At 36.4% G+C, this 25,128-nt stretch overlaps 1 protein-coding gene across 5 annotated transcripts; it reads right to left on the bottom strand.

Moving 5' to 3' along the window:
* Positions 1-181: 181 nt before the first annotated feature.
* LOC124172660 (zinc finger protein 875-like) lies at positions 182-25,101 on the bottom strand. 5 transcript variants are annotated; one of them, XM_046552112.1, is made up of 8 exons: positions 25,016-25,101; positions 24,677-24,944; positions 24,414-24,551; positions 20,766-20,927; positions 19,832-19,999; positions 11,481-11,600; positions 6,239-6,311; positions 182-3,050 (listed from the first exon to the last, which is right to left on the bottom strand). In XM_046552112.1, exons 2-8 carry the CDS (start codon positions 24,842-24,844, stop codon positions 2,191-2,193), a joined length of 1,689 nt encoding a protein of 562 aa, XP_046408068.1. In that variant the 5' UTR covers positions 24,845-24,944; positions 25,016-25,101; the 3' UTR covers positions 182-2,190. The 5 variants fall into 5 exon arrangements, with proteins under 5 accessions (XP_046408068.1, XP_046408069.1, XP_046408072.1 ...); XM_046552113.1 differs by having other exon boundaries at positions 24,677-24,933; positions 25,016-25,091; XM_046552116.1 differs by having other exon boundaries at positions 24,414-24,606; positions 24,677-25,095.
* Positions 25,102-25,128: the final 27 nt, after the last annotated feature.

Here is a 25,128-nt window from a genome sequence, read left to right as displayed (position 1 = left end):
TTGACAGTGAATGAGCGTATTGCCCGCATATTTCACTCATTTAAACGATATTTGGGGTGTTTCTTTCGCTTTTTGAACCACTTATGGGCACATGACTCGGAAACACGTGACACAACTATGTTCCCAACCCCCTAATTACCCGCTTGATGAATTTAAGCGCCCAATCGACAGCCGTTAATCCACATATTTATTCTGTTTTATTACATACAAAGAATAATTTACCTCATCTCCTTCAGGGACAAAATATTCACTGTCATAACACAAGAGGTAGCAACAAATTAAATTTACCATACTACAGGTTATCCAAATCTTTCAACAGCTGCAAGAGCATAGGTATAAGGATATACAATAAATCATGATATTGTGTTATCAGAGCTTCTTCAAAAGTATTTTACAAATACATTTTTCTTTTATGAGTGGGAAAATACCAAAACTTTCTATTAGAAACACAAAATAAAGTATACACTGAGGTTGTGTATTTGAAATACAAAAAACAAATCACATACTTGTTTCAAATATGAATTAGAAATACTACTCAGCACTGATCATACATTATACCTTTCCGCTACGTAGCAACAAGACAAGGATGATTCATCTCCAATGCTGGCAAGGAGGGCTTGCACAGTTTCCTCCCAAATGCTCCCATTTCCTCCCACTATGACTGATAATCAATCATTACGTCATCCCTACGCATTAGAAAATAAACCCTTATGGCAGAAAAGATATAAAAATGGTAAAAAAATCAAGTTGATCCAATTATATTTCCAACTAAAATGGTTGCCGCCACAAATGAGATTTCGAGACAAATAAATAACAACTTCCCCCGAAAATAAAACGAATTTCCAATATACAAATTTTATAAAGACAGCGGTGGAGTTTACGTGTTACAGTGAATAAGAAAAATATCTTACTGCCACCTTGCATCATTAAAAATATTCCCTCGGACAGATTGGAACGACCACATTCATTCACTCATAAATGCAGTGAATATCCACTGCTTTACCACTATGCCAACTCGCTCACTGATTGTTATGGTGTCTTGTTTCATGTTTTCTCAACTCGTGCGTGGGAACAAAGCAGTCTCATAGTTACACCAGATCAAACTGAACTTTGATTCAGTGGCACTAGATTTGCGTGGCAATGTATTAAGTTGCATAGCAGCAGCTCTTTTATACATTTAATGTTCCTTAACTACCATTAGAATGCTACCGCATAAATTGTATGACAATATATTTAGATGGATCGGTCAATTAACGAGAGAAAATAAATTGAAGTACTGGACATGCATTTATTTTATAGTTTGAGCTGCACAACTCATGTGGCATTAAACATTGCACATTTCCTGCATACATTACCATTTGAAGATAGTTTAATACCAATATTGCAGGAGAAAAAAACCAAAATTAAATTTCCAAACTACGGCGAAAGTGGCGCTAGTCAATTTGTGAAAAAAAACTTAGGAAACCACTTTAAGAGATGCTAAAAACATAGCAAGTGAAATTTTTTAAGTCACTAACTTCAATATTCAGAGCAAACTATGTCATTTTTGTAGGAAAAGGTATATATGCCACGGTTTTCTGTTGTTTTTCGTTAACATTCTTATTATTTGATTTTAAGAAGCCATACAGATACAACCATTACAAGAACTTAATCAACAACAACCAACAATACTTTACCATAACATGGTAACATATACACATATGAGAAACATTAAACATATGAGAAATTGCACTCTCCAACATTTTCATGGTGAGGAGGGCCAATTATATCGCCTGTATGATTAAAAAAAAGACCCCAGCCTCATTAACTGAGCTGCGAGAGGCTTTTTATTCCGTAACTGAGTTCAGAAATTGGCGATAGATCAAAAATTTAAATAATATATGTGGTTCTATCTCACAATAACAGCCGTAAAAAATTTCCCCTTCATCCAAAATCATCTATTCCCAGGATAATTCATATAAATTGCATTAAGATGGTTGTCTCGATACCCATTAAAACATGAAAGCGTTTTATTCAGCATCCCACTCTTATCAGTCGCCAACTTTCACCATTTGATGAAGCTGATTGCCACTCTGGGTGTTCCAGGGCGAGCAGAGGGAACCAAGGACAGCTTTGGTGGAAAGTTTAGGAATTACTCGGCGGTTGGTGAGATGAGAACTTGTAGTGAAAGATTAACAGCGAATCTGGCATTCAAATGGTCTCTTCCGCGTGTGAGCACATGTGTACGAAGTATCTGTCCTTTCTAGAGAAACACTCACCACAGTGATTACACACAAACTCCTTTGCGTGCGTACGCATGTGTTTTTTCAGGACGTTGTTACCCGAGAAACGCTTGTTGCATTTGCCGCATGTATAGGGTTTCTCCCCGGTGTGGCTCCGTAAATGTACCACAAGGTCGCGCTTAGTGTAGTAAGCCTTTGCGCATTCATTGCACGAAAAAGGTCTCACATCCGAGTGTACGAGCATGTGTGCCCTGAGGCTACTCCTATGAGCATAGTTTCTGGAACATAATTTACACGAATAAGGTTTTTCTGCGGAGTGCTTGCGCGTGTGTAGATTGAGAATGTACTTTTTCGAGAAAGACATTGTGCATTCGTTGCACGCAAAAGCTTTCACACCTTTGTGTGAATGCATATGATCAGTGAGGTGAGCAATCTTAGTGAAAGTCTCGCTGCATATTCTACATGAATAAAAATCAATTACTCCGTGTTTACGCTGCATGTGACATTTAAGACTGCATTTATGAGCAAAAGATTGATCGCAGGCACTGCAAAAGTAACGTGGATTGTGTTCTACATTACTTTGTCCATCATCAGGAATCGAGTTAGACCTTGTCTTATCAGCATGAAGAGCACTGTCTTCTTCCAATTCTTCGTCCGTCACACTCCCTCCTTCCCCCGCACGGGACTCTACAGTCGCGGATTGAGTGTGTGTCACTGAGACTGATGGAGCAACACAGTCATTGCTAAGATCAATCCTTGCATTTCTTTCCTTCAGCATACATGAAGTTAATGCCTTTTCCAACAGCGTTTTGCCAGAAGTTGACAGCCCTAGAAAAGAAAATCCCATCAAAACCTTCAGTGTCACACAGGAAATCTAGGACTCACTGATCTAATTTTTAAAAGACATTTGATAGATAGAAACCAAGCCCTTTCAGTTTATCTTCTTGCTGGTTGCTACACAAGTAAAAAAGGTGTCAGTCTTTTTCGATGATTTAAATATTGATACAATTTTGTCTGAAAATGAAAGAAAGGCATCAATATCTATCATAAATATAGCTTAAAATTGCTGAAGAAAAACGAAATGAGGACACTTTAAAAATTCGCTAATTTGAGAGGCAAAAATTAGTGACAGGTGATTTTGTGTTATACATATTGTTATTTTTCTTGAAGTTTATATTTAAAAATGGCAAATAAATTTCCTTTTACATAGTACTTAAGGATACACCAATTTTTTCAATGGAAAATTTAATTTTATGAAGGGTCTAGCCAGTTAAGACGGTGAAAAGTGCCCCCCCCCCCCCCGATGTTTTGAAAAATAAAAAATATACAATGGAAGTGCATCCAAAATTATGTGTTTCCAAAAGTTTCAGGCCTTAACAATGATTAATTGCTCCAAAAAAATTGAAACACAATTTATAGTTTTTTGACTATATCACTAATTTTTGCCTCTCAACCCAAGTAGCCATGAATATTGGCTAAATATTGGTCCAATGTAGGCTTCAGATTGGCATATCGGCCCCTCATTGCCATCATTCTGCCAATGTTGGCCCGATATTGGCATCCTATGTAGGACCGACATCATCTGATGATGTTATGCTATGAGTGAAAAATCTAAGTGCCAATAAGATCATGTTTTAAAATGCAATGCAAAATAAAATGCAATTTAAATTAGCAAATTTTTAATGTTACCTCATTTTGTTTTTCTTCAGCAATTTTAAGCTATATTTATGATATATATTGATGGCTGAATTAGTTAAACACCAATAGACTTCAACGGAACAAATTATTTTACATGAAATGAACTTCTACTTTATATAAATGTAAAAAAAATTATAAAAATTGAATGGAATGTATTAAATTTTGTATTATAAGAAATCATTAACTACACAAAAGGAAAAAAAAGATTCTCTCCTATTCAAACGATATGTAAACTCAAGAAAGCAAAAAATTACAGTTTTTTTACTATAGCTCCAGATTTTATTTTTGTAAAATCATTATCTTGATTTTAAAATGTAAATAATTATGTTCTACCACCCTGATTTTTTTCAAAGTTTTTAGACTGAAAACTAAACTACAGCAGTCATTTTATTTCTCGAAGCTACAAGACGAACTTAACCCTTTCGCGCCGAATGCCACACCAGTGCGGTGACGATTTTTTTCCATGAACAACGAATGGCATTAATTTTCCTAACCTAAGCAACGAATGCCACGCCTGTGCGGCACAGGTCGAAAAAAGTGACCGTGGCGGACACAATAGACCCACGGACGCGGTCCCCCCTCGTGATCTGCCTTAGCGCGAGCCCAGTCCCATCTTCGGCCGCTAAGGTCGACCCTTTCTTATCCTCTCCATGCGGTCAACTACTGTTATTTGCTGTATGTTTTCCAAAACTATATTTGTTGCTTACTTTTCATATCTATTGCTATAAATGAATTCATCTTTTTTTGCTGAACACATGGAAGTTTCAAACAAAATTCTAGCGTTAATATCAACGGAGTTATAGACCAACTAGTAAATATACTAAATTCGTCTATATCAACGTTAGAACTTCATTTAAAATTTCTGCACGCTCAGAAAAGAAACACAAAATTCATTTTGAATGTAAAAAATCGATGCGAACAACAAATATTTACATATATTTTGCACTAATATTTTAGCCAGTTGACCGCGGACTCGTCCTAGGAAAGGGCTTTTAATCCCTCTAGGGTCCTGGACGGACGCCGAGGAAAGGGATCGGCGCCCCACTGAGTTGGGTCCAAAAAGGGTTAGGGAGGGAACCACTGCCTTCAGTCGACGCGAAAAAGCTTCGTACAGTGGAGTAAAGAAAACTTTCAAGAGACTCGTATTGAGGAAGAATTTCCCTCAACGAAGGTCCGGCGCGAAAGGGTTAAGGCTTAGCAGTATGGTTATTATCAATAATTACGACTAATCTAAATATGATTGGAATTGTTTATACTGATCCGTAGCCTTTACCAATAATATTACAAACTGATCAACAATCATTGCTCTTAACAATCAATTCAAATATCCTCCCGGAATACATAGATGCAACTGGCAGAAAGCAGTTATTCGTGTTTTTCACAGTTCCACTAATTTTGGAAATCCGAAAAAAATTAGGAATATACTTTGATGTAGGGAAAACAACATACATTTTTTTTGGTATGTCTATTGTTTCCTAAATTTTTTAATTTAATTCTGAATATTACAAACTTATGTTTAAGTTTAGTTTTCGGTCAAAAAATTTTGAAAAAAATCAGGGTGCTAGAACGTAACTGTATTTACATTTTAAAATCAAGATAACGATTTTACAAAAATGAAAACTGGAGATATAGTCAAAAGAATATAAATAGTGTTTCAATTTTTTTGTAGCAATTAATCATTGTTAAGGCCTGAAACTTTTGGGAACACATAATTTTGGATGCACTTCAAGTGTATTTTTTTTTCAAAACATCGGGGGGGGCACTTTTCACCGTCTTAACTGGCTAGACCCTTCATAAAAATAAATTTTCCATTGAAAACATTGGTGTATCCTTAAGTACTATGTAAAAGGAAATTTATTTGCCATTTTTAAATATAAACTTCAAGAAAAATAACAATAAGTACCACACAAAATCACCTATCACTAATTTTTGCCTCTCAAATTAGCAAATTTTTAAAGTGTCCTCAATTTGGTTTTTCTTCAGCAATTTTAAGCTATATTTATGATAGATATTGATGGCCAAATTAGTTAAACACCAATAGACTCCAACAGAACAAATTATTTTACATGGAATGAACTTCTACTTTATATAAATGTAAAAAGAAATTATAAAAATTAAATGGAACATATTAAATTTTGTATTATAAGAAATCAATAACTACACAAAAGGAAAGAAAAAGATTTTCTCCTATTCAAACGACATGTAAACTCAAGAAAGCAAAAAATTACACATGGATGACTAACTTAGGTGCTTCATCCTTCACAAAAGTCGTAACAACCTCTCCACGTGTATAATTGCAAGACCTAGAGTTTACTCACCTGTAGCCTCAGTCCTAGAGTCATCAGTCTTTTTAGAATTATCAACCGGCTTTCCATCCTCCGTAAACATAGGCTGAAAGTAGGAATCAACTAATAAATCATGAATGCACATTAGAATCAGCATTCTTTTAATAAACGATTTTTTTATGACATAGAACTTTCTTCCACACGTACACAGCAATGAACACTTTGTAATTTCTTTCAACAATGAGACAGCCTTCGAATAACGTTCATTCTAAATTGAGCAATACTGTGCCATTTATGTAATCATACATACATTTTTTATCGTTGACTTAATTTTCTAATGGTTCATACCAAATGTAGAATTACTATCATAGCAGATAGTAATTCCATTACCCCACGGAAAACTAGCCACTGTCCAAGGAAGCGATATACATTAATAATATTATCAAACCTACATCATAATTTTATATCATCTTAAGGTCATAATTCATAATTCTTCATTACTTTTGTGGGTACTCGACAGAATCCTTTGACTAAGCAACCAGCATCGGTCGGTTATGTTGGGGCCATCCCAGCAATTGACATAGCCCAAAAGTTTTTATTCAACAGTAATAATTCCTGTGCTTCAAAGAATAAAGGCTATATTTTGGTACAGGAAAATCTTTTTGTAAAGTTACACATCAAAGTCAACAAAGTAAACATCTGTTTTGGTCCATTACACAACTAGGAGAAGCCATATGTATTTAAGAAAATCGTCCAATAAATTGTTCACCGTGGTCTCAACCCTTGTCCGGGCAAGGAGGGTCCAATGGGCCCTACAGCCTTTATTTCAGGTTATAACATGAGAACAAAATGTCCCAGCACTGCGAACTTTGGTGACTTTGTTCGTACGGACAAATGGAATAAGAAAAATATATTTTTAAATTTTAGAAAATATTTCTTTTTTGTTTATGGTAAATTTGAACTTTTCCTAACGTAACCGGACAAGCTGGGTCTGATGGACCCTTCACATACGCGATCAGTTGCACATCATTATATGGTTAATATAAAAGGTATTATGTTGTCATTTTTCAAGTATTATATGGGATTGTTCACATATAAATCTAAATACCCCCTAACTCAGTGGGGTATGGCAGAAGGTGAGTGTTCACCAGTTATACAACACGCTGCACTTGGATGCTTATGAGTAAATATATCCATTTTGTGTTACCTTCAATCATGAAGTTTATTTTAGCTATCAAGGCTGGAAAATGTAATTAGTGTAAATTAAATGACTAGATTATGTATGCAGAATGTTATTCTAGGTAGCACAGGTGGTAAGATGGGGGCAGATACCGGGGAAGTTGAAAAGGGAATATAGAGTAGGGTGTCCACTGGAGAATCACCGATGCATTACGGTTGGAAAATCCTGGTGAAGGAGAGTGAGATGGGAGAGAAATGAACAATATGGAACAAACATCATTGTCTGTATCCATAAATGAAGGATGGGGACGGTTTTTTCATTCTTTCGCTTATTGCTATTGTACGGTGGGGGTCGCCGAAGGGCATAGGCTAAGAGAAATTTTCCTTCAGTTGGGTTGAGTCACCGGGAAGCCCCTAGAGAATGATCATCGAAACGATCCAATTGTTTCCTAACACTGATCATCGGATTTTATTTGCAGCGTCCATCCAACGACGTTAGGGATAAAGGAAAGCATATATCCTGCCATGCAGATGATGTCGCTTTGAATTTGAACGTTACTGTTCATTATCATTCTCCTAAAAATCCTCCACCGGTATTCCCAAACCCTAACGCACTGATGACAGTCCATGCTTCCCTGTTTTCTCCTTCTCCTGCACTCCCCGCCCATCTTTCCACCATCTTTCACCTCTACATCCTCCATCCTTCTTTCCCATATGAACTACGGCATGTATGACTAAAGACTAGAGTGCTTGAAAAGTGCTACTGAGCAACGTAGATGAAGGCATACAAGATGTAGCAGATAACTGATTCCGAAAATATGGGCTTTTATACGGAACTACCGCCTCAGTATGCAATTCTCTTTGGGTAAAAGTAACACAGCCATCGTAGTGATGGCAAATATTTACAAGTTTCCTTCACGAAGACATCGCATATCCAGGTAAGTTCTAATAGATGAGTACTAACGAAGTAATTCGTAGTTTTTGAGAAATTCTATGAAATAACATATTTTTTTATAATTATTAGGTCATGGCTAGACGAAAGCTTTTGCCTCAAGATGGCACACAAAAACTGCTGAACATTGAGGAAACTAGTGATGATGATTTGGATTACCAGCCAATCGAAGAGGAGAGTTCCAATGATGATGATATTGGCATAAAGAGCATTGCCTGGTTTGGATCGAAGAGTTGTACAGCAACTCACTGAACCATTCCAAAATACGAACAGAAATGAAACGAGTGACAAAAATTTCTCTGGTATAAAGTTTGCATAGAGCCTTCTGAGTTATGTTGGAAGTATAGGAAAGTAATAACGGTTTATTCCAGGAAATTTTCAAGCCAAAAAAAGTGGTAAAGTCGTTTCTTCATTGCTTGATTTCACCAAAAATGGTATGTTTGTGTCATTGCCCAAGATGAAAAGTTGGCCAGTAGTTCTATGATTCATGCATCATAATAAAATTATGGAAGACATCAATGCTAAACCTGAAATTATCAGTCACTACAACTGCACCAAAGGCGAAGTCGATTTCCTGGACCAGTTGATAAATATGCACATGAGTAAAAGAGGCAAAAATAGTACGCCTTTTGCGTTTCTCACTAGTGACTTGGATGTGAGTAGAGTAGCAGCATATGTGGTGTGGATGAATACTGATCCAAATTGTAATGTTGGTAAGCAGTATTCAAGAAGACTATTAATTCAAAGTGTATCCAATATTCTGGTTGAGGTCCACATTGAAAGACGAACCAACTTGGGTTTGTCTCGGAACACAGACTAAGGACTTTTTGATGAAGGAATTTCTGAACCGATACATTCATCAAATTATAGTATGACAAAAAATGAGACAATATATATGCCCATAATAAAAACATTATGAAGAAAAACAAATACGTAACAACTGTGAGCAAAAGGTGTGCAATGAACATAGTGACGTAAAACGTGCAAATCAAAAGTGAAAAAAGCTTTGAGGGGTATCCTATCCTGGACTCGTTGATAAAATTTTGTTTTCCCCCCCAAGCAATAAATTTTGATTTTATACAGTGTCTCATTTCATAAGTAAATAATATTCAATAATCCCTTACGTTAATTGATTATAAATTTTAATTATTTCCTCCGTATATCAATTTTATGAAGGATGAATCACAATTTTTTTAAATTTCAAATTTTTGTTACTAATTAACATGCAAAGCTTTCATTTATGAACAGTATAAAATATTTTGATATCATTGACTTTGTACAAATTTGCACTATTTGACAAAAAACAATAATATTTATGCTAGCAGGTTGGCCCACTTGAGCAAAAAGAAAAAAATTAACAAGGAGGATTAATTGGGCCCTGCTTGCCCAGTTACGTTAGAAATTTGAGATGCCTGGATAGGGGTTAACCATGATCAGTACCACCTTAGTCCTACACCATCACCTGAACACAAATAGGGTGGTTTCTTTATATTTTTTAATTGCCTAAATTGAAAGCATATTACTCCTGGAGAATGCATTTTGCTACCTTGGTTTGATAAGGTTCTAACTGACATTTTTGCAAAATTTGGTGTTTTCACTCAAGATAACTAAGTTTATGTTTCTCTATGTGTTGCACCGGTTTTTATTCCTCTATGTAAAATAATAACAGATTTAGAACAGTGACAAAGTTCCAACTGCAAGGAGAAAAACTAATATTTGGTGTGACAAGGTTCTAACTGCATTTAACTTATTTTATTACTCATATAAACATGTAAAAAATAAAATAAATAATACATTTTCTTCAAGTAATAATTACTAGTGTATCTAGTGGATCACTAGTGTATGTGCCAAAAATCAAAAATAAATTCCTATTAATAATAGAAATAGAGCAGTTTAAAACTTTGACAAGGTTTTTCTCAAAACCAGCTGATGGTCACTTAGAACCTTGTCAAACCAAGGCAGCGATTTAACACTTTCGGATTTTTAAATGAGAATATCTATTTTTAGTGATTGAATGAAAAGTGAAAATTTTCAAGCTTGTGAAAATGCGGTGGCTAAGTATGAATGATGGGAAAAGCCCATGTGGCATCATTCTGGTTCCTGCTGCCATCTTGTGAGGTGACCTTGTGGTGATGACATGCGAGCCACTGTGATGCAGGGTGCTAGCAGGTAGCAGAGTACCCTGCTAGCAGATAGTGCTTGGCTTAAATAAGGACTATTAATATCTTATCAAACAAAGGAAACTTTCCGACCATTGGCAGTTTTAATAGGTGATTATTAGGAGATGTTTTCCCGAGCTCTGTGCCTCATGCATGCACTGTTAATCTCAGATGATGTAAAACTCAAATTGACCATTGCCATACGTCAAAACTGGGATTTCTAAAACGAAAAAATTTATGAATACACTAATGGTGGGTAACGAATCGCAACCAATGCTTCTCATTCTCTATGATGATGGAAAATACCCTATGCATAACAGTTTTTTTAATGCTACCACCAGATTATGGTAAGCAATGTTGGTGAGGCCATTATTAGATGGAGGTACGAAGAGGAAAATGAAATTATCATTTTGGAACAATAAGTGTGATAATGCACACCAAAGAAGCTTCAGCTGAAAGGAGGAGATTTTGGAAGAAGAAAAGTTAAGTTATGGCGAAAGTTATGCAATTTCCTCATGGGATTGGTGGCCACTGGAGTGCCACTGCTTCAAAACTCTATTCTGTTCACATCTGTCCTGGTCAGCTCTTGGTACAGTGAATGCAAAGGATGCATGTTGCTTCAAGTGCCAATAATGTAAAGTTCTCACAGACCCAGCCCCATCAGTTAAGAGGGATTTACTCACATTAACTCCTATGCCCCACTCTTTTCTCCCCAGATGAACGTTATTCAAATCCAAACACAGAATTTAAAAGTCAGAGCAAACACTAGTTTGATATTTATGACATCCTCATCAACAAGTAAATGTATTTTGCTCTTTTATCAGGAGCAAAAGTCAAACATGTAGGTAATGAACAAAAGGGACAGATTACATTACCTTGTGGGACAAAAAATGAGTCCTTCTACTGAATGATGCCACTAAAGTTACATAGAGGAATGAATTTTCGTGACAGAAAAATGAACTTAGCATGGTAGAAGTGCACTTACCTCACCATCAACTAGCAGGGGGTCTACAGCATCACTTGAGATCCCAGCTGTGTTCGGTGAGTTAAATGCAGGATAATTCTCCTCATTGAGGAGCTCTTCGTTCTCCTCTTTCACATTAAACTAAAAGGGAATGTTGAGTGTCACTCAATATAAGCTATATAATAAATGTAACATCTCTCATCCATAATAATAGAACCTTGTCCTATTCCAGAGACCACTCAAGCTGGTCGAAGCTTTGTACGCCTGAGATTCTTATGACCAACCGTAACCCTTAAACAGTGACCTGCCATTCTTGTTACACTACCACCCACACAGCAGAAATACGTCTCATATACGTCTCTGAGACGTCTCGAATATCACATGTTACGTCTCAGAGACATTCTGAGAGTTTCAGAGGCATCTCTGAGACTTCTCTGAGATGTCACTATGTCCAAAAAAATGGTCTCATGAGACGTCTCAGATAAGTCTCTGAGATGTCTCATAAGAGTTTGTACTCTGGTATGCTTAAAAATGTAGGCAAAAAATAATTAAATGCAAATTATACAGTTGTGACCTACTTATCTCGATCATTTTTAGCGACGAATTTTTGATGGATGACCTTTTGAAAATAAGAAACCCATATTAAATGTCGTGATTTTAATAATCAAAACTGCGCAATTGCACCGAAAAATATATATGGAAGGCATTGATGGCGTTTAAATAAGTTTTTTGTTAATTTCCTGAACGGCTCACAATAACATCTCTGAGACATTTGCAATATTCGAGACATTCGAGATCATAGTGAGACGTCTCTGAGAGGTTCGTTGCTATGTGGGCAGTGACGTGCGGTCTGGGAGACCGCAATAAATGAAAAATTCACAAAATGTTGCAACGCCAATTTTATTGCTTTGCTTAATTTTTTTTTGAAATGCTTAAATATTGTCAAACTTGCATTAAAATTTTTACATTCCTGACACGAACCAGTTTGTCAGTAAATTTTTTATTTCAAACAGGATCAAAAACTGACGCCACAAACACTTGACTTAAAATTATTACATTCATGTGTAAATATTTTGCCAGATTTAAAAATAAGGCCTTAAATGTTCAAGTTGGAAGACTAAGTAGAAAGTAGCCAAAAAATGTATCCCGCTTAATCCTTTTCTCTATGCATTCTGCAGGCGATCAAAATAACAATTTTTCACAAAAGCGCACTCATGCTTTTTACATTAGAAAAATAAGAAAGAGGTGTTTTTGTACGGAGGGAACAGTCTACACACTGCCCGCATCTCAAACCTTTCAACTTCTTCAGCCTCTCCCTTCGGTAGACTGAGATTTGTGCAATAATTTATTCTGCCTGTCTCGGGAGTCTTACATTTGACATTCTCTTTCCCATACGGAGTCTGACGATATCTCCGCCTTTGATTTAATGCATTCAAATCGTGTCATATCTTCCTTATCTTTCTCAGACTGCTGAAGCACAAAATAGTTGACAAAGGAAATATTTAATATTCTGAAAAATGCTGCCATTGGCGGGCGACCTCCCGGATCGTACCTACAGTACATTTTGTCTAAAGTATCTATGCTATCTCTAGTTGCGTAATAAAAGGCAATTACTTCTAGTTTCCCTGACTCCATATCAACACTCACCCTGTACTGCATAAATGAAAATAAGCAAACAGCCTTATATATTTTGGGGAAATTGGATATTACAGTCTTGTTTGCCGAGAATCCGCAAAATGAAGATCCCATTGTGTGTCCTTTGGATGATTCAAAATCATTAGGACTTTTTATTTTTTCGGCCGTTCCAACGTATGTATTCAATTGTAAAATTTGGTAATAAAAAATCTGAGACTTATAGTCTAGAGGCTGAATATCCCCACTTAGTGATGTAATGTAATCCTTCAAATCAGGTTTCTGAGTAACAGTGTTATGGAAGAGTATACGAGTTTTCCTCTTTGGCTCATTTTATGACCACATATAGCGATTTCTCCAGTAAATAATTGTTCTTGCCTGGGAGATCTTTGACTACATCACTTCTGTCATCATTTGTGCTCCATCCTTCACTATCAGTTTCATTTGTCGGCATTTGACAACAGATTTTCATACTAATTCAGAAACTACGCACCCAAGGATTTTCTGGTTGCTTGAAAAAAAAGGGGCAAAAAAAAAACGCTTCGGACAAATGTAGACGTAACGTCACTCTCATTTCGACGTTTTAATCTTGGTGTTTCCTAGTCTGTTTCACTTCTTCTTGCGATAACAATCTGTGCTAAGATGTTCCCCCAAATAGTTAGGGGAGACTGACTGCTGAAAGATACCCGTAAATAAATGTTGCGCTCCAGCCGTGGGCGCACGAAATTTCAGGGTTCAATTGGTTGCAATTTACAAATTACGTTATATGTGTACTGCCTGCTTGGGGTACAAGAAATTAACCACTATTTTATTGTAATTATTGATAACATCAATAAAAATGTTAGCATTTAGAGAATGAAATGAGTGATATTTCCAATAACAACTGGATTTTATTTGTTTTGCGTTTGCCTTCAGAAACTACTTGAATAGTCATTTATTATAACGCAATGAATTTTATAATAATAAAGTGCTCAAATATCCACTTTGTACAACTAAAGACGCTTTCCAACAAAACATTAATACAGTAAAACCTCTATGTAGTGAACCTCTTTACATCATAAACCTCCATACTTCATACCACCCCTACGGTCCCATCAGATTTACATGTAAATTTATAGGCAAACCTCTTAGTAGTGAACCTCTTTATATCGTAAAACCTCCACTTATCATACCAAGGAGACACCCCCGAGATGGCAAAACTACCTCCACAAACCGTACCAAGGCAACAAGAGACCATTAATGCAGCTGCAATTACATACATGTTATGACATTTTAAACGATAAATGTTTCACGGTTATTTTTTTTTCTTATACACCTTTAATATACTGTAATTTTCACGTTAACCATTTAAGTTAAGGCCATTTTGTTTCCATATGAGAGCATACCTAACAGTAGATAAGAAAAAAGGTATCCAACTATCCTAATCATTTTAAGTGACTGTTGAATTAAGAGAGTCACATCATTTTCACTCGAATCATGGTAAAAATCATGCGATAGCGCTTGCTTCCTGTATTTATTAAATAATAAATATATGTTCACTGATGCATGAATGTTTGTTTAAACACATAAATATAATGAATAGTTAAAAGGCAGTAGTGCCTTTCATTTCCAAAGGATATGAAAAAATGGTGCCTATCACTAAAACCTCTCTACAGTGAACCTCCATACATCAAATTGCCCAAATTTTGGTCCCTTCCATTACGATGTAAAGAGGTTTCACTGTAATTATTATGCTTGACAAATCACGACGAATTGTTTTTAACAACTTTTTTAGTCATTTCCACCAGCATTACCTTTATTGATTTTTTAATTTGGTGACGTGCAGTCTCACAGACCACTAATCAAATTCAATTGGAAATTTACAGAAAGTAATAAAAGGAACGTTAAATTTACAGAGTGGGATGCCCTTGGTATGCAAAAATATGAAGCCAACGAGAATAAGAGATATTTTGAAACATTAATTTTTAAAATATTCACATTTTTAGAAATGCAGCAGTCTCTCAGACGCAGCGGTCACCGGTTAAGGGTTGATACACTTATTGATTTTACAGGTGTTTTCCGTCCAACTTGCAGTGGAATGACTCCATATTTGCTAGACTCAGCTGCATCCTTGCCTGGCAAATGCACGGGTTGCAGACTTTGTTCCTCCAGCTTCACCAATGTAGACTTCTTCCCATTCACAAGGCATGTGATAGATGCCAGTGGTCTTGACTCCAATTCTCTTTTTGCTCTCTCATTTTTTCCACTATTTCCGGGAAATTGTCACGCAATCCCAAAAAATTGCTACATCCACATGGCTCCGCAGGAACTACAGAGCCATAAGGTGAATTTTAAAGCCTCCGGCAGCTACCACATGACTCAGAAGAGTGGAGTCATCTACATAGGTGAAACTGGAAGAATTATCAAAACCAAGGTACCAGACAGAGATGGGCAAAATACATGTCAAATGTATTTTAGATACAAAATACAAAAGACTGATAAAATCTGTATTTCAAATATGTACAAGTATTTTCGGTACTGCCCATCTCTGGTACCAGAGCACATAGTTTCAGATTAATGACGCCATAAATCATCGCTCATACTTCCTTATGCAATGCTTTCACTCCCTGCACTACTTTCTTTACTCCAGCACCAACAGAATACATAAAAATTACTTAGACTTCAATGAAAGAAATGTACAGTGGAACCTTGTTAAAGCGAGTACGGGCTATAGCGACACCCCCGCTATTACGAGAGATAGCCGATGCACCGTCAATTGACCCTATAATAAGCGTTTTAAAAAATTCGTTTTTACGAGACCCTTTCGGCGTTGGCTCTCGCCATAGCGAGGGTTTCACCGCCGGAAGACTTTCATCAAGACTCCTTAACCTCTGTAATTGCTAGCGATCTGTTAGAAATGAAGTTAATGGAGTGCTCAGTCTCAAATATATGTGGTAAACTGTCGTTCGATAAATATAATGATTGACAAAACAATGCTTTGCATGATTTTTATAAATTGTTTGAATAGTTAGTCGTTATTTGTGTAAGGAAATTTAGTGATGCAAAAAAACATCGCCTTTCGTCTGGATTTATGCTTACGTTTATCGGGTAGATGTTTATCTGTCGCCGCACCACTCCTGTTCCTGTATATCTGTTCGTAACAGGTATATTGGCTATTATTTGCTCCACCTCCGCTAAAGCGACAATTCGCTATAGCGAGTGTTTATTAGTGCACCGTGGGGTGTCGTTATATCGAGGTTGCACTGTATAACTTTTAGGTTTCATTGGACAATGCCAGTTTCTCCATGCATTTGAAGTCATAAGTGGTGCCATCTTTTAGCCTATTTCAGCACTACTTGCATCCAAAGTTAATGTTTGTTTATTCCTATGCTGCATTTAGTCCTTGAGATGTAGCCTTCTTGAAATCACAAACCTAAGGTTAATAAGGTTGTTTAAGGGAGGTGAGAAATAATGGTCCTCAAAGCTACAGTTAAGCTTTGTATACTTCGCTTTGTTCACTTGAATTTTACATTAATTCAGGGATCAATATAAATAGATGATATAATTTTTAAAATTAGGAAATTATGGAAAAGATTTTGATTGGAAAAATAATTGCTATTTTATTACCAGACAGCAGATTGTGAATATGTTGAGCTGTTAAGGCATAGCTGAAGCAAAGAAGGAGATTGTCTAGGGAGATTTGGAACGATTTTTATAAAAATAAGTCGATTTCATTGACTAACAAATATAAATTGGTTTCAAAGAAGAATTTTTGTGATCTACGACTTAAGCCCGTATGACACTGCCCAATTTATTGGCCAATGCATTGGATATTGGATTGTGGACCCACTGACACACACCAATTTCTAGCCCAATCTCCGTTTCACAATATTGGGACAATTTCTTGGGCAATCTAGATTTTAGAACGGGTTCTATTTTCTCGAGGCCAATCTCCAATCAGAACTCAGTCTTGTCGACTCCTAGTGGCCAAAACTAGAAGCTCTTTGCAAAACATTTCACCTCGGGATTTTAATATCATATATTAAAACTTTAGAAGCATAGCAATCCATGGAATAGCTCAAATAATTAATATGTACTTTGACAGAACATAAATTCACAAACATCAACTGTCTAAAGTGGGTAATTCGGAAATAACATTTCGGATATTTAATGAATAAAAACGTCGTGATTCTCCTCGATTGCATCTATATTTTGTTTAAATTACAATTATTTAACTATTTTTCATGATTTGAGCGCTAAAGTTTCGGGTGAAAGTTCCAATTGATGACACAATCTCTGTTTATTCGATGAACATATTCCAGCCAAAACGAGCCGCTACGTTATCTTGGCTCACCTATGAGATCACAATATTTCCTATCTCTCATCATTCAAGGAACTCACCCAAATGAAATTTCGAGCAATTCGAGAATATCTTTGCAGCCCCTCGAAATAGTTATTAAATTTACAATTATTATGCCACCTCCCATTCTGTAGCTCATTGGCAATCAATCTGCGTCTTGAGATGCTCTTTTGTCCTTTTGTGTTATGTGGCGTTCTCTAGTGGGGTATTAGAACACTATAATGGCCAATATTGGTGTAAATATTGGTACGTGTCGTACGATGCCTAAAGCCCAATATTTTAACCAATATTGCGCACCGATATATTGGCCAATAAATTGGAAAGTGTCACACGGGCTTTACACTTATAGCATTTGTTTAATGCATCCACTGTATTAGTATTCATCAAAGCAGCATGGATCTTCAAGAAAAAAAATGTGAAAGCGATATTAATAGTGCATTGTGCCCCGTCACTCAAGGCCTCTTTTACCATGTAAGAGAAGGTCTATGCTGGTTATGCCCGAAAGACATAAATAAAAGAAGCAAGCGGTTGATTACCTACACAATGGTACTATTTACTTTATCTACATTTTCAATGAGATATTTCTAAATGTAAATACCTCTATGCCTAAGGGCTATAGTCGGGTTTTATCAAATTACCCGTTTTTCTTGTATTACCACCAAATAAACCCATTGCAGGATTAAATGTATAAAGGAATAGGGAAGTACACTAGTTTTTCAAATGCACCAAACACATTTCTTTAAATTAGAGTTCAGAATAATATAATGTCGTAAGACCACAGTTTAAATCCTAATAGTGATCCTTGATTCGAGATAACCATCTGAAATGTGGAAAAATTCAAAGGCCGCTAAAACGGGTGTCCATGTTGAATATTGGCCGTGATGTCACAAGGCAGAGTGATGAAGTAGCAGAAGGCAGCTTCTACGCCGTTTAGTTCTACCACTATTATTGCATAGAAAAATTACTGAATTTGAGGATATCCATCTTTTGCTGTCATAAAATATCTTCAGAATATACATGTGGCTGCTTCTCCTGCTTCTCTTTTGAGTACATGACTTCATCATTGCATAATATATTAATATTCATTACGTGTCAACTTCAAGTTTGGAAACAGTAGTGCGAATAGCACATTGAATCTTTAATAAATAGATGACGGTATTTATTTTTCGCTGGGTATATTTTGGCACCATGCCGTTTATCATGCCAAAACTTTTTTTGTAAGAACTAAGTCAAACCAATAAACCTATTTCAGACGTTTTCTGCAAGACTTATTCATTGCGTTTGTATTTACGCCGGCCAGAACGTTCGCCCTTCGCAACTAGAATCATGGGATGTTAGCCTTATTTCCATGCTGGCTGGTTGTTGCAGTGGTTTGCTGTCCTCGATAGGCTCAAGAAAAGTTGATCTTGGTTGGGAGAAAGAAAATTCCAACAATTTATAATTGGTTTACCAAAGTTTGATGTATTTATGGTCACTGAATTTTTGGAAAAGGAGTACAGGTTCAACGCTCCATAGAAATGCGAGGTGTTAAGGCTAACAAGGGGAGACCACGTACCTTGCTCCGCCTTTTTTAATGCCGTATTTTTTTATGGCCTTCAGAATGGTGAGCACATCTCTGAACTAGTAGTGGTTCTGTTGTATGGGCCTTAGTTAGGCTGTAATTAATTAATTTTCATGCGGTAATTTTCACAAGCCATATATAAATCCAAAATATCATCCATCTTAAGATGGGATAGGTGGGGTAGTGGTAGGGTATACGACTCCCACCCTGGGGGCCAGGGTTCAAGTCTTTGTCATGCCAGTATATTTTGTTGTCTTCATTGTGATCATACAGCAACAAGTTTATCATTAATTTTTTCATTTAAAGTTTATCATAATGGCGTTTAGGTATTTCAGCAGTGTTATTTCAAACGCAGAGATACAATGACTACAAGGGTTGGTGTGCGCTAAAATGTTAATTTTTTTCTTTGCTTATACTGACCAACTTCCACTTTATAAATAAAAACCACTCTTGCGAGAGCACATGCCATTAATGGCTCGCGGCGAGCAACAATATGCGTACACACATAATTAATAAGAACACAAAACGATTATAAAATGCCATATTTCTCGAAAACTTGTAATTCACATTACTCCAAAGGGAGTTTACTTACACAGTACCTATGTGCTAAAAGAGCCATTCCCAAATGTAATTTCAATTAACAAATAGGATGAAATAAAAGTTGATAACCAAGGACTGGGCGCACTGGCCTAAAAAATACGTCAATGTTTGAAAACCAAGCTACTCTTGTACTCTCAAAACTAAGCTCTTGAAAAACCCACTTCCACAGTACAACCCAGAATTTTGTTCAACAGAAGGCAATTACATTACCGTATTATTGAAGATGAGAATAATACTTACCATAATATTGATTCTGGGTAACTGGCAGTCTTGCACGGGATTGAATATTTCAGTCGTTTGAGCCGAGCATGCGATTGGAGAAGTTCCTTCAATCATTTCTTGTATGCATTCTATATTCTCAGCACAAGACCCTGCATTGTCATCATCCACCATCTCTTCTTTGATATTCTGTGGAGGAAGCAAAAGCACTTCCGTCATGCAACCCAGAATTTTTATTCATTTGGAGGCAGTTATGCTATGGTACAATAGGGTAGTTTCCTTCATCAAAGAAAACGAAAGGCATTGATTGCGATTCGTTACCCACCATTAGTGTATTCATAATACACAAATTATTTGGTTTTTGAAATACCGATTTAGACGAATGGCAAGGGTCAAATTTTATCCTCATTTGAAAAAGGCCAGATTGGCACCCATGCGATTCCACTCCGCATGACGTCACAGGGACCTAGTTTCTACACGAGAGGATAGGAGTTATACATCGTCTGAGGTTACCAATGCATGCATGAGGCGCAGAGCTCAGGGAAACATGTCTTAATAATCACCTATTAAAACTGGCTAAGGTCGGAAAGTTTTCTTCGTTTGATAAGGTATTAATAAACATTTTTAAGCCAAGCGCTACCATTCAGCAAGGTACTCAGCTATCCGCTAGCATCCTGCGACGTATCAGCGCTAAGCCTCGCCTCAAGGTCACCTCACTGGGCGGGAGGGGGAACCAGAAATACGACGTACGGAGATATTTCCCGGCATTCATACTTAAGCATCGCGTTTTCGCGCGCTTGAAAATTTTTTACTTTTCATTTAATCGCGAAAAATAGATGTTGTCATTTAAAAATCTAAAAGCGCGAAATACGTACTCCAGGAGTAATAATCTTTCAATTAAGGCAATAAAAAAATAATAGGAAACCACCCTATTGCAATTGAGAACAAAATTTACCATCATTATCTCTTGGGGCAATTGGCATTCTTCCAAAGGAATGTATATTTCAGTCCTTTGAACTGAGCATGGGAACTGCGAAGTTCCTTCACTTGAATCTCCAATGCATTCCTTTGTCTCAGCATAAGACGTTTCATCAGCTGTCTTCTCCTCCTCGATACTCTGTGGAAAGAGTAAAAGTGATGAACAGCCCACCTCCATTAAAATCAACAAACAACATGTTTCCCACCCAAACTGAAATATAATATTCACGTTTTTTTCCAGGTTTTCACGGTGTACATGTCGTCAAATTCATGGTCTATAGAAAAAAACATTTTAGGCAAAAATATTGATCGGGTAACGATCATCGGCCACAGGTTAACTAAAAACTTAACAAACGCGACAGATGCAAGGCTCAAGGTCAATGTGTCGTCATGGCACACGGACCAATTATTGTGCTCAGAATATACCTGTGCAGATAAATGCATGGACAGCATTTACGCATGACTGACTTTGAATCATGACCGACACATCAATTTTTCTTTTGCTCTTTCAATCGCAGGCCTAAAATCAAGTTTGAGAGATTTTTAAGGTTTACATGACGAAATCCACGGCGAAACACCTACTAGTGTTTAAATATCATGTATTTCATGCCAGGGAATCTGATTTTCAAATAGACTCAGGATATACAGATTTGACTAAAGCAATTAATAAAGTCAGTCATTCCGTCCTAAAAAATAAATTCGAAGCTCTTGGTTCTCGAAATCCTTCCCTGTCATGGGTACACACCAACCGAAGTAATAGAAAGCTCATTGCCAGCACATTCTAAAGAATGAATGGGAGCATCGGGAGTACCCCAAAGCTCTCATTTAGGGCCGCCCCTCTTCATTTTATTCCTTAATGATATTTCTTCAGCACTAAATGATATATACATCCTTTTATACACTGAAGACTCAAAAACACACAATACAATTAGCTCAAAAACAGATGCTGTGCTTCTATGGGATAATTTTAAGTCCCTTGATATTTGATTGACAAACAATGACCTTTTACTAAATTTAAGCAAATGCAGAATCATAAGTTCATGACCCAAGATAACCTTCAAAATCCTCAGTCCATATCCATTCATAAATAACTGACAACATATACTGCCAGTGATTTAAGTGCAGTGGTTGATGATAAATTTACACTCAAGAATCACATTTAAAGGTATACGAAGCTATTAAAAAAAATTCATACACGTCACAGATCAAACAATAATTTACTCCACAAAAAAATCTAACAAAATTCATGTGTCTGCCATCATCTTGAATACAGTTTAACCATCTAAGTTTTAGTTTCATTCAAACACATCTAACTATTTTGAGAGAGTTCAGCAAAAATTCATGATGTGAATTGTCATCAATAAAGTTTGTAGTATTTTACTCCCTACAAATGCCGTAAATATAATTTGTCTACCCTAAGCCTACTTTTGCTGAGAGGACGAATATGGCTGACCTGGATCTACTAAATAATTTATTAAATTGTAATACGAACTCACCTGAAATTTTAATGCTAACTATTTCACGTACCTCATCAGGTATGTTGATCAGGAAGTACGTTTTATACAAGTCATTAAAATACTAATTACGCATTTAATAACCCTATTTCAAGGATAAAGAGGTTGGCAAATGGCATTAAAGAAATTGATTTCTCTCTTTCACTGAAAAAATATATGAAAATTATTTTTAAAACATATTGCCATCATTTATATGATATGCTTGTGCTATTAAAACTTTTATACCATTGTTATTGCTTATTTGTGCTCATTTAATTAGCTACACTGCGATTTTATTCCTTAAAAAATGAAGCTGTAATAGGTATTATTCCATAAAATAAGTCTAGTGCCCTTAAATAAAGACTATCTACCTATCTTTACAACTAAATAGAGAAAAAAGAGTAGTTCAGCGCAAACATGAACACCACAGAAAAATGAATGACTCTTCTAATGAATGACAATACTATCAGGGCGTAGTCCAGTACACGCTCCCAATGCTCCCGCTTCAGACGCTACAGATTCGTGGTCCACTTTCGCTCCTATCGCTCCCAGTGCTACCCTAGTGGATCACGGCTGGAGCGATTGTAGCATTTGTTAGTCATTTGTTTTACTAGCTATCTGCTCAGATATTAGATCGTCTGAATTAGGGATTGTTATAGCCCCTTGTACTTTACTTAGCTTGTTAGAGAGGTCAGTAATATAAATGACATAAAGAATATGACCATGAGGTACACCACAAGAAACCTATTTAATATTAGATCTTCATTGGATACCATGATCGTACTCCACAACAGACCGATGCTTGTCCTGAAGATTTTACCCACTGGTTTGCAAATCCTCTAACAACAAGGTGATAAACTTAAACTGGTTTTGGACCCCCCCCCCCCCCGAACGAAATTCCTGGCTACACCACTGTACACAATAGTTTCTATAATAGTGTGAAAAAATCTCATTTACAAGTTCTTCCATTCATATTTTTAAGATGTAACCTATCAGTGTGGCACACAATGAGACATCACGAGTTATTTTCTGAAACGAAATAGGTATGGTACGAAAGATTTTGTAGTATAAGTTCCGTTGAGAAGCACTAACTTTCAAGTACCTCAATAACCGAGTTTTTAAGATGCTACGTCATTATCCCCCAATATGTGAGTCCTGGGTTCAAGACCACGTAAAGGCTAATTTTTTTTCTGTCTTATAATTTTAGAAATCACTGTTACAACTCATCCCCAATCGTTTAATTTAGTTGCTTAGCGATTTTTTAAAATTTCATGATAATTTATGGATTTTTAGTTTTAATATTAGTTAACTATTTGCTATTTTTATTGCTACACCCAGATTTAGTATGATAGTATTCACTCATAAGATTTGAAATGGAGTATTCGACAGATCTACAAGGATTTGAGGAATTATGGATTCGAGAATCACACGGTTCATTATGAACGATTTAAAGAACCGAATCATTGCCAAGAATCAAATCCCATGAACCGAATCCACAAAATGAACCGAAATTCCCACCTCTAATCCACAAAATGAACCGAAATTCCCACCTCTAATTATGACACCAACTGCAATTTGACTTAACACCTTGCCAAGGATTCACGGATTTCTTGACATAATTAGCGGAATGTTGGACTTGTTTCACTGTTCGGTCGACCATGGTTGAGAGCCTTTCATACCCCCTAACATTGCTGATAAAAAAATGTAAGCTCAATTAATTATCGGTATATGAATAGTTTTAACGATTCACCAAACTCCGCCGTATATTCACCAAACTTGGTATATATAACGTATTTCACATTCTAAACAATCCTTGGGGTGGACGAAAGCACGATTCGATAAAACTATAATGCCACCAATTTTTTAATCTAAGGGCTTTTTTAGTAAATGTAGGATTTACTAGCTGTTATGCAGTCATGCAACATATTTTTCCCATTCAAGTGACGTCAATTGATTGGTGGATTACAGTATTGAGTTACTCGTTTCAAAGTTCTGTTATAACAGGTTGAGTTCATAGATAAATGAATCTTCCTCCGTTTCGCCCCTCAACATAATCACAACAATGACACAATACATTCTCCTAAACTTATCATGAATCGAGATTCAAATGAGAATAAATGAATTGCACTCACCCTGCAGTAATTTCTCGACGAAAGTGTTCTCAGTTCCGAGTCCGATTCGAAACAAATCTTTTTGAAATCACAGAATTCCATGAGCTTCTTCAAACATTGTGGACATACGGTGTCGGGCAGGCCATCTCCCATAGCAACCTAATAGCAATCAACACGCTAAGCGTCAAGGATTTACGGAATCGTCAAGGCAAATCTGTTGATAACACGGAATATAATAAGAATTACGACAAAAGAAAATAAACAAAATGCTACTCGCAACTTACTCTTAAACCGATTAAATCATGTAGGGCATCCTCCACGGTCATTTGGCTGGCCACATTTGAAGTGAATATGTTGAAATTACTGTGATTCTTCTGCATACAAAGTCTGCACAAAGGAACTGTGGTACTCTTTTCCGACAAATTCGAGAAAATCGCTGTAGTAAGACTCATTTTTTCATTGCTATGGCTTCTTCAATCATAAAATAAAATTCACTCGTCCACGAAATCGTCAACACAGCACTGAGAGAAATCTCGAAATCCTACGAAAGAACTACATAAACTTCAATAATGTATGAAAATTAAATGAATTTAGAATGCTAACAGTGGAATACAATAGCTCACAATCAACAACCACTAAAAATGAAACGAGAATAACATCGCAGCTTGTCGAACGGTTATGCCTCGGCTTTCATTCTCTTTGTTAGTGTGAGAGTATGGAACCAAAGATTCGTCTA

Source organism: Ischnura elegans, assembly GCF_921293095.1.
Source record: "Ischnura elegans chromosome 13 unlocalized genomic scaffold, ioIscEleg1.1 SUPER_13_unloc_2, whole genome shotgun sequence".
Lineage (NCBI taxonomy): Eukaryota > Metazoa > Arthropoda > Insecta > Odonata > Coenagrionidae > Ischnura > Ischnura elegans.
This window is presented reverse-complemented; position numbering and strand designations above follow the sequence as displayed.